Source organism: Gopherus evgoodei, chromosome 3 (genome assembly GCF_007399415.2).
Source record: "Gopherus evgoodei ecotype Sinaloan lineage chromosome 3, rGopEvg1_v1.p, whole genome shotgun sequence".
NCBI classification, from domain to species: domain Eukaryota; kingdom Metazoa; phylum Chordata; order Testudines; family Testudinidae; genus Gopherus; species Gopherus evgoodei.
In genome coordinates, this window is record NC_044324.1 from 22225248 (window position 1) to 22238821 (window position 13574).

The 13574-nt window shown below is 46.7% G+C and overlaps 1 protein-coding gene across 1 annotated transcript in view; it reads right to left on the minus strand.

The window, feature by feature from the left end:
• Positions 1-13355, minus strand: part of LOC115648099 (cytochrome P450 2K4-like) — a 40204-nt gene extending 26849 nt beyond the window's left edge. The window contains exons 1-4 of the mRNA XM_030555237.1: positions 13066-13355; positions 9682-9844; positions 6982-7131; positions 2715-2875 (exon numbers count right to left, since the gene is read on the minus strand). Coding sequence (XP_030411097.1) covers positions 2715-2875; positions 6982-7131; positions 9682-9844; positions 13066-13251 — 660 coding nt within the window. The 5' untranslated portion in view covers positions 13252-13355. The remainder of the gene's footprint in view (positions 1-2714; positions 2876-6981; positions 7132-9681; positions 9845-13065) is intronic.
• Between the last annotated feature and the right edge of the window lie 219 nt (positions 13356-13574).

Genomic DNA, 13574 nt, shown 5'->3' on the forward strand with positions numbered 1-13574 from the left:
CGCTTCCATTTAGGAGACCTAGGCAGCCGCCTAGGGCACCAGGATTTGGAGGGGTGGCATTTTGCCATTCTCGGTGGCAATTCTGCGGCAGGGGGTCCTTCCACGCTCCGGGTCTTCGGCAGCAATTCTGCGGCAGGTCCTTCTCTCACTCCAGGACCCGCTGCTGAAGTGCCCCGAAGACCGGGAGCACGGAAGGACACCCCCGCCGTAGAATTGCCGCCGACTGGGAGCGGGAAGGACCCCGGCCTAGGGCACCAAAAACACTGGCACCGCTCCTGGCCACATGGGCAACATGTTAACTGCTGGCTAGAGGAGGCTAGCTCAGTGGTTTGAGCATTGGCCTGCTAAACCCAGGGTTGTGAGTTCAGCCCTTGAGGGGGCCATTTGGGGATTGGTCCTGCTTTGAGCAGGGGATTGGACTAGATGATCTTCTGAGGTCCCTTCCAACTCTAATAATCTATGATTCTATTTATGAAAAACCCCACCCCTTCCACCTGAGGGAAAGCTTCTGCATTTGCTCCAGGCTGCACACCCACCTAGGGACGGCCTTGCATTTTAGTATAGCTAAATGTAAATGTATGCATCTAGGAGCAAAGAATGTTGGTCATACTTTCACAATTCAAGAAGGATGTTGAAAAATTGGAGAGATTTCAGAGACAATCCACAAGAATGATGAAAGGGTTAGAAAACATGCCTTATTGACTCAAGGAGCTCAACTTATTTAGCTTAATTAAGACAAAGTTAAGAGGTGACTTAATCACAGTCTATACTTAGCTATGTGGGGAACAAATGTTTGATAATGGGGACTTCAGTCTAGCAGAGAAGGTATAATATGATGCAAAGGCTGGAAGTTGAAGCTAGTCAATAAGAAATAAGTGGACATTTTTAACAGTGAGAGTAATTACCACTGGAACAATTTACTGAGGGCTGTGGTGGATTCTCTATCATTGACAATTTTTAAATCAAGATTGGATGATTTTCTAAAAGATCAGCTCTAGAAATTATTTGTGGGGAGTTTTACAGCTTGGATGATACAGGAGGTCAGATTAGATGATCTCAATAAACCCTTTCACCTTGGAATCTATGATCAATGAATCAAGATGTACCAATGCCCAAGGCCACTGCATAGGTCAGACCTGAATGATTGTGGTTGTTAAGGTGGGGAGTGCAACCCAGGACCTTGTCTGAGAGTGGGAGAATTCCCAGATTCCATCTTGAAAGGCAGGTGATGGCCTAGGGTATGAGACCTAAAGAGACTGTGCTCAGAGAGGGGATTAGAGTTGCTGTTAGTCTGGGAACTGAAACACTCCGTTTTTCTGGAGCAGAAGGATTTTACCTGCATTTCCACTACCACCATGCGGTGTAAAATGCTAGCAATTGACTGCCTGGAAGTCCTAAATCTCTATAGATTTGTTATAATACAAACTCATTTCATCTACATATATAAATATATGAACTACTAAGGAATTCATTTCAGAGCTAGTTTGGTTCATGTCCTCCAGACTTTATACACAACTGCCACTGAACTTCAAATGAATTATTGTCAGACAGTTTTTAATGGGTTTCTTATTAAGGAGCTATGTAGGGATCCAGGAGAAGTAGGTTCAATTCCCAGCTCTGTCACAGACTTCCTACCTTACCTAGGGCAAGTCACTTAATCTCTCCATGCCTCATTTCACATCTGTAAAATAAGGAAACTAGGGGCTTGGCTACACTTCAGAGTTACAGCGCTGGTGGTGGCTTTACAGTGGTGCAACTCACTCCCCGTCCACACTGGCAAGGCACATACAGTGCTGTATCTCCCAGGCTACGGCACTGGTTGTACTCCACGTGGATGAGAGGAATAAAGAGAACAGCGCTGGTGCTGCAGCGCTGGCGCACCAGTGTAAACAGTGATTAATCTTACTACGCTGTAACTGACCTCTGGAATTTTCCCATAATGCTTTTAACTAAAGAACTTTCTTTGTTTTGTTGTCAACTCGGAGCTCCGGAGCTGCTTATCTAAAAAACAAACACAGCAATTGTTTGCTCGAGCAGAGGCAGGCAAGGAATGTCCACAGCTAGTGTTTGCTTGAGGAGAGAAACAGCACAGTGGGGAGGGAGGGAAGGGAGTCTGTCGGAGCAGCTGCTTATCTGGTCTGAAGGCTATTTGCATTTAGTGAATGAGAGAGGGGTGGGGGAAGTGATCGGAATTTGCAAGGCAGGGAGCTGAGAACAGTGTCAGCTCCAAAAATCCACTCTCTCTGTCTCCCCCACCTCCCTGTCACACTCCACCCCACCCCCCTCTTTTGAAAAGCACATTGCAGCCACTTGAACGCTGGGATAGCTGCCCATAATGCACCACTCCCAACACCACTGCAAATGTGGCCACACTGCAGCACTGGTAGCTGTCAGTGTGGCCACACTGCAGCGCTTTCCCTACACAGCTGTACAAAGACAGCTTTAACTCCCAGCACATTACAGCTGCAAGTGTAGCCAAACCCTAGTATTTCACATGGATGTTGTGAGGATAAATCCATAAATATCTGGCGGACACCCACTTACTATGATGGTAAGTGTAGGGGTGTATAGCTAGATAGACAGATGTATTATCCTCTAATTTGTTGGACTATTCTGATTGGTAGAAATGATTTGATGTCATGTAAGTATACAGCACAGTTACTGTGGGTGTACTGCATGCATTTGAATAGTGACTTTAAAATCTCCAGAATTACCGTAATTGATGGACTTCCAATCAGTCTGACGTTTTCATTTATCAAACTTAGTAGTCTTAAGAATATGGGATTTTTGTAGTCAAACCGTTCTCCAAGTAATATTGACACAATGATATTGGCAACTGCAGCATTCATAATTGTAGCGATATCAAAGGGCTTTCCTAAAAACAGCATTCAAATACAAAAAGAGATTGTGCAAAGAGTGCGGTTAATAGTGAGTTATTACAACGTATTTCTGTTACGGTAGTACCTAGAGTCGGCAAATCAAGATCATGACCCTGTTGTGATAGACACTGTAAAGACACATAGTGAGAAACAGTCCCTGCTTCAAAGTGCTCACAACCTAAATAGACAGGAAAAAGGGTGGAGAAAAGAATGATTATTAATTCCCATTTTACCGAGAGAACTGAGGCAAACAAAGATTAAGTGGTTTTCTTGAAGATTGGCAGAAGTAGGCCTTGACCCCAGCTCTACCTGAGGTCCAGCCTAGTGCCTTAACCACTATCACAGGCCAATGGTCCTTTTCTGTGACACTATCCAAGCTGCTGGGTTTGGGCCCATCTGCTCGCTCTGTGATCTTTTAAGCTCACATGGGTCTGAGTAGGCTTCTGGAACTTTCGTCAACTTCTAGGCTCGCTCCCCAGGCATAGATTGTCTGGTACCCATTCTCAGGAAGTGGGATCCTGTTAGGGTTACCATTCGTCCATGTTTTCTCAGACGTTTCCCTTTGGTTTTTTGTTGATCCTCTGCCCTTCATAGGGTTGCCAACGTTCTAATGGCACAAAACCAAACATCTCCGCAGCACAGCCTGCCATGCCCCTTCATCCAGGCCCTGCCCCCACTTACCCCATCCCACTCTGTCCGGCGCTCGCTCTCTTCCACCCTCACTCACTTTCACCAGGCTGGAGTGGGGGATTGGGGTTGGGGTATGGGAGGGGCCTGAGGGCTCTGGATGAGGGTGCAGGCTCTGGGTGGAGTCAGAAATGAGGGGTTCAGGGTTTGGGAGAGGGCTCCAGGTTGGGCCAGAGGGTTGGAGTGCAGGGGGAGAGGAAGCGGGGAGGACTCCAGCTGGGAGATGCTGCTCTGAGGTGGGCAGGGCCAACTCCAGGCACCAGCAAAACAAGGAGGTGCTTGGGGTGGCACAATTCTAGGGGCAGCATTCTGGCACTGGCCATGATAGGTGCCAACTCCAGGGCATAGGGAAAAAGTGCCCCTGCAGCCACCCCAGCTCGCCTCCACTACACCTCCACCTTCGCCTCCACCTGCTTCCCTGAGCGCACCACCGCAGCTCCGCTTCTCTCCCCTCCCTCCCAGGCTTGCTGCACACAAAACAGCTGTTTCACGCGCAGCAAGTCTGGGAGGGAGGAGAAGCCGAGCGGCAGGACACTCGAGGAAGGCAGCACTGGTGGAGCAGAGATGAGCTGGAGCGGGGAGCAGTTCCTCTACCCCGTTACTTCCTGCACCCCACTACTTTAGCTCACCTCCACTCTGCCTGCTCTCCTGAATGCGCCACTGCTCTGCTTCTCCGCAAAATGTGGGGTTTGGGGTACAGGAGGGGGCTCTGGGCTGAAGGTCTGGAATTCAGGAGGGGATGAGGGCTCTAGCTGGTGGTGTGGACTCTGGGGTGGGGCCGGGGATGAGGGTTTTGGGGTACAGGAGTGGATTCAGGGCTGGGGCAGGGGGTTGTGGTGTGGGAGGGGATTCGGAATCCCGGTGGCGCTTACTGCAGCTCCCAGAAAGCAGCTGCCAGGTCCCTGCAGCTCCTAGAAAGCAGCTGCCAGGTCCCTGCAGCTCCTAGGCATTTGGGCAGCCAGGGAGGCTCCATGCGCTGCCCTCATGCCCACAGGTGCCGTCCCCGCAGCTCCCATTGGTTGCAGTTCCTGGCCAATGGGAGCTGTGGGGCAGGAACTCAGGGTGGGGGCAGCGCACAGAGCCTCCCTGGCCACCCATGAACCTACAGGTCACAAGGACCTAGTGATCACTTCCAGGAGCCACACAGAGCTAGGGCAGGCAGGGAGCCTGCCTTAGCCCTGCCCCCCCCCCCACCCACAAAGCCCCCATGGCACCAACCAGAACCACCAGAGTCCCTTTTTGACTGGGTGTTCTGGTCGAAAACTGGACACCTGGCAACTCTAGCCCTCTGTTCAGGTGGATTTTTCAAATCAGAGGAAATGTCTGTTTTTGCGAAGCAGATATTGCAGCTGAGAAACAGCAGGTCTCTGTGCCCAGACTGGTCCCTGCCCTGCAGCCACAGCTGCCGGTTCCCACCAACGTAGGCCCTGGCTCCCAACCCTGGAGAAGGGGAGAGTTACACAAGGAGGTGCTGACTGGTGGCTGGTACTGTGTCCTGGATCTCAGCCAGCCACCCTGCCACCATGACAGGAAGCGACATTCCCTCCCATCTCAGGCATGAGACTGCAGATCTCCCTCCAGCAACCCCCATATAGCCTCTCCAGTACTCCGCAAATACCCCTTCCCAGTGCACACACACCCCTCCAGCTTCCCCAAATTATATCCTCCCTCCACCTCCCCATATGCCTCAGTTTCCTCACCACTCGAGCATTCCTTGGGATCTGTTCAATGTCTTTTAGGGTCCCAGGAAGGGTTGCCAGATGCCTGGTTTTCAACCACAAAGTCTGGTCGAAAAGGGGACCTGGCAGGGTCTGGTCAGATGCACTGACCAGACATCAAAAGTCTAGTTACAGCTGGGAGTGCGGTGGGATGCAAGCCCCTGGTCATCAACACATGCCAGCCCCTGTTCAGCCAATGCCACCTCCTCTCTGCAGGCAGGCAGGCTCTGAGCCAGGCTGCAACTCCTGTCCTAGTCCCATTGCAGAGTGAGCCCAGCTGAGAAGAGGGTGGGGGGTAGAGATGATCCAGTGATGAGGAAGAGGGAGGGAGGAGAGCAGAGAGCGACAGGGGAGGGGGAGAAGGAATGAGTGGGGTTGTGGCCTTGGGGAAGAGGTGAAGCAGGGGGTATGGCCTCAAGGGAAAAGATGGGGAGGGGATGGGGCCTTGGAGGTCTGGTTTTAGCAAACAGAAAGTTGGCAACTCTAATCGGTCCCCTCTCATAGACCTCTCTTCCCCAGGTCAGTTTTCTCTTCCTGTTCTGGTTGGTGTGACAGAGCTGCTCACAAACAGACCTGTTCCTTTTGTAACTTCTAATCCCTTTGGTCATGTGAACCTCCTGGTCAGCCTCAAAACCTCCCTCAGGTAACCTAAAACTTCTCTAAGGTGGTTACCATTGAACAGAGTCCACACTTGAAAAACTGGTTTTACTTAGGTTGCTACCATGGCATTGTTCTGTTAGGGGAAGGCTCATTCAACTGACGATCCTCAAAGACTGTCCCATTCAGAGGCAGACATCCAGACACCAGCCTGTCTCTCCTTAGCCCAAGAAGTATGATTCAAGAATACACCAGAGGGCAGCCATAAGGGCATAAATATGCAGAGAGCTGATAAAATCAAACAGCATTCACAAACGTATATAGATAAGTGCCACAGGTCATCACAAAAACCCAACTAACTCTAAGAATCTAACAGCTGTCTATTGCAATTCACAGAAATGGTAAAAAGCCAAGCAAGAAGTAATACTGAATAAAAAGAAAACTAATTGTATATTAGTGCCCAGATCCTCAAAGGTATAATGATTTCAGTTGGAATTAGACACCTAAACATCTTTGAGGATCTAGGACTATGTGTCCTGTTCTAGTGTATCTTGCATTTAGGGCTTTATGTTAAACTAGGGAAGCAAACGTGTTTGTTTTATAAATATTCTGTTCTTGCAGTTACCTTTCATTTCAGTTCCTGGTGCCTCTGAACTAATCAAAGATTGTCACTAATGGAGGAACCACACATGGAAGGACACATTTTGTCCACTGAAAATCTGGCCCAGTGTTTAATAGATCTGCTCAGGTGGCTCACAGTGCATGGGGCCTTACATTTCCAGGTCCCACAGATTGGGGATCAACAAGGGGAGGGGCTATGGTTGCACACTTTTTAGATCGAAAGGCTGGCTTCAGCAGGCCATGCGTGCCCAGCAGAAAGAGAGAGCAACAGAGGGGTGTAAAATCTCACTGCTTCACAAAACGCTTGGCAGTGCAACCAGTTGCTGAAAAAAAGATGTCAAAATCAACACAACATGGATGGTGACATTTCCTAAAAAGGTGGATGTTGGATGAAATGATGACAAATTTTGTCTGGGTGCCTCTTCAAAGGCACATGCAACAAAAATTAGAAGTGTCTATGGAGTGAAACACACACACACCTTTACGAGATTCAATATCCTTCATCAGAAATCCACACTCTTCAACAATCCGGTCCTCTGTGACCCTCTTGCCCACTCCAAAGTCTCGTAAGGTCGTGAGAGTAAATCTTCGCATCACTTTCCAGTTATTACCATGAGAAAAAATAATACCTGAAGTGGAGGGACAGCTTCAAGTCAGCAGAATAATTAAAATAAATACTAATTAGAGATATAACCTTACACCCAGGACATTCATTCATTTTCATGCGCTAGAGCTGGAAGAATTTTGAGGTCAAAATACAGACAAAAGTTTTCATTAAAAATTTGATGGATGAAAATGTTTGTCCAGTTACACATCTGATAAAAGAACAGATTTTGGTCATGAAAATTTATAATCTACATGTTTTTCTTTTTTTTCCATCCCAGTATCATGGACATTTTGAAATGAGAAACATTTCCTCCAGCTTTAAGACATACCATAATAAATTAATATTTTTTGATAGCCTACAGTAATCAGAATGGTTTTGGCATGATATTGATTTGCTATGTTTTGGTAGTGTGATAAATTAGATGAAAGAATTTATCTAAGTTCTTTAAATTGTAATTTTTGAAACATATTTATTGAGCTTTATAATCACTCAGTCTAGCAAAAACATCCAGAAAAATCACTATCTCAAGCATGGGCCAAATTCAGAGGTCATACGCAAGGTGGCATTAGTTACATTCCCTTCTTCTCGATCCCTTTGAACTCAGTGAGGCCCTGATTCAGGAAGACATCTCTGTTTAGTAAAGTATTCAGCACATGCTCAACTTTAAGCATAATTTAAGTCCCATTGATGTCAACAGAAGTTAAATACATGCTTACAGTAAAGAATTTGCTTGCGTACTTTTCCAAATAGGGAAGATTGTCTGCCTGAGACCTATTTACAACCATCCTACCAATGCTTAGGAGAGGATAATTACTTCAGTTCTGGAATTAGCTCTGCGTGGGCATAGAATTCCATTGCATGGAGCTCATTGCAGGATTGGGGCCTATGATGGTGGCTGAGGATCCAGAAGGAGAGGCAGGGGAAGGTGTAAGTGAAGCTGGAGAGGATACCATTTCCATATTGTCAACCCCAAGCATTAAAAATCACCAGTCAGGTCTCAAAAAATCATAAGATTTTAAAAAGAAACAATTTTTTAAAAAACAACAAACAATCTGTACCCGCCTTCTGGGTTTTCAGTCTTTCAGATTCATATTTTCAAGCTTTTACCTCAACCAGATCTAGTGTAACAGGGGCTTTCACGGCTGATACAGAGGGGATTAAATCAAGCACCTACAGTGCTAAAAGCACTAGCAGCTACTGTTTATGGCTACACTTATAGCTGCACAGCGCTGGGAGTTAAAGCTGTCTTCGTACAGCTGTGTAGGGAAAGCGCTGCAGTGTGGCCACACTGACAGCTACCAGCGCTGCAGTGTGGCCACATTTGCAGCATTTGCAGCGCTATTGGGAGTGGTGCATTATGGGCAGCTGTCCCAGCGTTCAAGTGGCTGCAACGTGCTTTTCAGACGAGGGGGGTGGGATGGAGTGTGACAGGGAGCGTGGGGGAGAGAGAGAGAGTGGATTTTTGGAGCTGACACTGTTCTCAGCTCCCTGCCTTGCAAGTTCGAAGGACTGGAAGATACACAGCACCAACCTTCAATCATTTTAAAAGTTTTGACCCCTTCCCCCACCCCTCTCTTATTCACTAAATGCAAATAGCCTTCAGACCAGATAAGCAGCTGCTCCAAAACGGATTCCCCCCTCCCCCCCTCGCCGTGTTGCTTCTCTCCTCAAGCAAACTGTGAACATTCCAAAGGAATCCCCCTGCCTGCCTCTGCTCGAGCAAACAAGCTGTGTTTGTTTTTTAGATAAGCAGCTCCGGGAGCCCGGAGTTCACAACAAAACAGCAGAGTGGCTGAACAGGCATTCTGGGATACCTCCGAATACCTAGGAGGCCAATTACAGCGTTTTTGGTGGCCACGCTTGCGGAGCAGTGCTGCATCACCAGCGCTGCAATGCTTATACTCTAGGGAGAGCAGGAGTACAGCCAGTGCTGCAGCCAGGGAGTTGCAGCGCTGTATGTGCCTTGCAAGTGTGGACGGTGAGTAAGTTGCAGTGCTGTAAACCCACCACCACCGCTGCAACTCTCCAGTGTAGCCAAGCCCTGAGCTAAACAGACACGCTCTTGTAATTTGGGATTGTAACAACTCACATCCTCTGTGCAGCAGCACAGTGTGGAACCTATAACACACTCACCAGCAGCTTCCAATAGAAACTTTAAAAAAAATACAAGTAGATGTTTTCACATGATTCCAGGAGCTGGGACTTTATGAAAAACACTCAGTATCATGATGCTCACAACAATATCATGAAAGTCAGCTATTCTGCCATTTCAGTGTACATTCCTTACGCTTCTGCAGCATGGGACCTCAACTTAGCCTCCCTTAGACATGGGTACAGGGGTATGACTAGTTCTAAGGAACTCATGGCTTATTAAGGCTGTTTCTGCTCTCACTCACGCCACTTTTAGCCTCATGTCCATGGGCTTCTCTGAAGTTGCTCCTCATTTATGCTGATTGAGATACATACTGATCCAAATTGGAACGCCAGCCCCTAAGCCATTCGTTCCCTCTACAGAGAAACCATTCCACTTGTTTGAGTAAGTTAGGCTTATGAGTAACAAGAAAACTGTCACCATATCCTTTTGAAATCTCTTCAAATACTGGGACTTTTGGTCTCTCTGCAAATGCATCTGCCTGGTTCACAAGAGCCTCCTTCATCGTCTCATATCCCGACAGCACCACCATTTTCTGACATCCGATCTGAATGCTGAAGACTGGGCCATATTTTTTTGACAGCTTAAATGGGGAAGAAAATACAATGACTTAAAGAAAGAAGTGAAATTCACAGCTGGTGCAACACTATTTTGCCATCATGATTGTATGTTATTCCAATGTCAAATTCTTTCCTAAGTGCAGAGAAAAGGAACCAGTGGTTAGTAATAATATTATCATTTGATCTTTTAATGATTAATTATGATGATAGGTATTTAAGTGTCTACAAACATAAAGTGTCCTCAAAGGTATTTATGTGTCTACAGACATCCTGATATTAGCTTTGTCTTATATACACAATTTAATAAAAACAAACAAACAAATAACGTGTCCTGATTTTACAGACTTGTGGGCTGGTCACCCTATAGTTCCCAAAGTGTTCAGTCCAGACTAGAACTTCATTGTGCTAGATGCTGCATAAATACAGTCACTGTGACAAAGATCTTACAGTCTAAGTCAATGTGTTCAGACGAAGAGCATGAAAATATAGGGACAGATTCTTGTCTGTACCCAATATCCACAGGGTACAGCTCAGCAGGGAATAACAAAGTGAAAAGGAGCTGGTTGCACCTCCCTGATCATAGACACATAGAATCATAGACAATCAGGATTGGAAGGGACTTAAGGAGGTCATCTAGTCCAATCCCCTGATCAAAGAAGGACCAATCCCCAATCTCCTGATCTGAGATCCAGTTCTATTGCAGCTCAGAGACAGAGTTTAGAGCAGTCATGGGGCTGCTCTAAAGTATGCTGGCTGGATTGGTTCTCTAGGTTCTTTTGCACTAGCTAGAGATAGTTGGAGCACAGCAGCTCACCAGTCATACCCCTCCCATTTCTTTGCCAGATGCTATGTGGGGTGGTGACCCAGGAACCAGAGATACTAGCTCTACGCAGGTCTGGGGAATCCTCCATGGTGAAGGAGCTGCCCAACCTGTTAATCAATTTAGCCTCATTTTGACCTTAAAAGCCTAACTCCATTTCTCATGTTACCACTTTCCTTTTGTTTCATGCTTTTCAGATCAAATCTCCTCTTCTGCTGGCTCAAAGAGGCGAGGAGAGATTGGTTTCAGAGTCTTTAGTTAGCATTGAAAATATTCTCATTGTTTATATGTGCACACACACCCGTAAGTCTGTTTCTAAGCCGTATTTCTCAACTTGAAGTTGATTTATTCCCTGCAGATATATTTTCAGATGCCTGGACTTCTGAGTCATTTCATTGTCTGCACTCATCTTATAAAGCAATTGTATAAAAAAATACAAGTATTCAACAACCACAGGAGATTCACAGTTAATGAATCTAGCTAATTATAAGCAATACCATAGAGCCAGCTACACTTGTATAAAACCAGTGTAACTTCGTTGATGGTAATGCAGTAGGGTTGCCAACATTCGAATCGAAAAAACCAAATACCCCTGCCCAGCCCCTTCTCTGAGGTCTCGTCCCTTCTCCAAGGTCCCACTCCCCACTTGCTCCATCTCCCCTCCCTCCATCGCTCGCTCTCTCCCCTCACTTTCACTGGGCTGAGGCAGGGGGTTGGGGTGCGGGAATGTGAGGGCTCTGGCTGGAGGCGCAGGCTCTGGGGTGGGGCCGGAGATCAGGGGTTTGGGGCAGGAAGGGGCTAGGGGCTGGGGCAGGAGGTTGGGGAGCTGACACTCTGTGCAAAGGCAAGTAGCAGAGGGGTAGCCATGTTAGTCTGGATCTGTAAAAGCAGCAAAGAATCCTGTGGCACCTTATAGACTAACAGACGTTTTGGAGCATGAGCTTTCGTGGGTGAATACATGCATCTGAGGAAGTGGATATTCACTCACGAAAGCTCATGCTCCAAAACGTCTGTTAGTCTATAAGGTGCCACAGGATTCTTTGCTGCTTGTGCGAAGGCAGCACATGAAGCCTCCCTGATCACTCATGTGCCTACGAGCTGTAGGAACCTGGCAGCTGCTTCTGGAAGCTGCATAGAGCCAGGACAGACAGGGAGCCTGTCTTAACCTCGGGCTCATGCCGCATTGCCAACCAGACTTTTAACGTCCAAAACCAGATGCCTGCCAACCCTCTGATGCAATTACTCCAATGTAAGGCTGGTGCAGCTGAGAGCAGGATTTGGTAAAAAAAAATATGTTCTCAAGTCAGGGTTCTCTATAATTTTAAACATTTCAGTTCGGTGTGAGTGTAAGGTTTCAGACTTTTTATCTATGTATCTAGTAGAGGCTTGAATACTAAATGATAAACATAGTGGGTGAAATTCATCCATTGAAGTCAGTGGTATTGCACCAGGGAGCTATTTGGTCCACTTTGCTTGTAAAATTTGTTGTGGCAAAAAGTAATTTAGATAAATATTCAAAGAAATGGTCAAACAACACAACTCTGTCCCCTCTGAGTCTGATCTTTAGGGAAGGCATGTATGTTTGTGGATACAAACTTGCACATGCTGTTACAGTACTGAAATGCATAAACTCCATAGTAAAATGTCTAACTTCTATTTGAGCCCAGAATTCATAGTGGCTAGACTTATTTGTTGATGCAAATGTGTGCCCCCAAAGTGGAATCTATTCAGATTCCGCTGAAAACCAGACCTTTGTGTCAGTTTCTAGCATGCAGGAGAATGACTAAGCAGGTCTGTAAAATTTATGCTAGAGGTGGCAAGTATAAGCATGTGAACATTTATATACAATGCTGGGCTCCTGGATATGACTGATGTTAGAGATCCATAACATTCCAAAGTAAATGGACACCATCGGTGAAATCCTGGTCATATTGAAGCCAATGGGAGTTTTCTTACTGCCTTCAGTTAGGCCAGGTTTTCACCACAGGTTTCTATCTCAAAGCCAGGGGTGGCTCTAGGCATTTTGCCACCCCAAGCACGGCAGGCAGGCTGCCTTCGGACCCTGCCGCGGACCCTCCACAGGGAAGCCTGCAGGAGGTCCGCCAAAGCCACGAGACCTGCAGACCCTCCGCAGGCAAGCTGCCGAAGGCAGCCTGCCTGACCCCTTCACGGCGACCGGCAGAGCGTCCCAAGTAGCTTGCCGCACCAAGCATGCACTTGGCCTGCTGGTGCCTGGAGCCGCCCCTGCTCAAAGCTCTGTCTCTCTTGCTCAACCCGCACAGGGTGAGGCAAAATAATCCTATATTTAACATTGCTTTACACATCAGGGTAGTAACAGGTAGAAAGGATAGAGGATACCCTCTGATCTTGGGGATAACAAGGTTTGGTGAACAATGTGATAGTACAAACATTAAAATAATTTACCTCCAGCATAGTCCGGTAGGGCCTCTTCAGGTCCATTATATGCAGATTTCCAATGATGGGTAAAGGCTTTGGTCCCGGAGGGAAATCCTCTCTGAAGCTGCTATTCCAGAATTTTTCAGTTTTCATAATAAACAGAATAGTCAAGACAAAAAGTAAAAATATGGAAATGGGATCCGTCCACTCCATTGCCTTTCAATAATCAAATTGCTGCACAGGGTAAAATGCAAGGGTGCAATAAAAATACGATCAGTGTCCGTTGACAGAAATTAGCAGCGTGAAGCACTAAAAAAAGTCAGTCCAGTTAGTGATTTAAGGAAAGAATGAAACTGCAAACTCTGCAAAGTTTATTAACAGATTATCCCCTGAAGCCAGAGGGCTGGTCAAATGCAAGTGCCAAAGCTGGATGAATTGAGCTCTGAAGCTGGGATGTTTCCAAAGTGTTCAGCATTGGTTTAACTCTACTCCCTTTGAAATCTGAGATATTTACCACTGGCTTCAATAGGAACAGA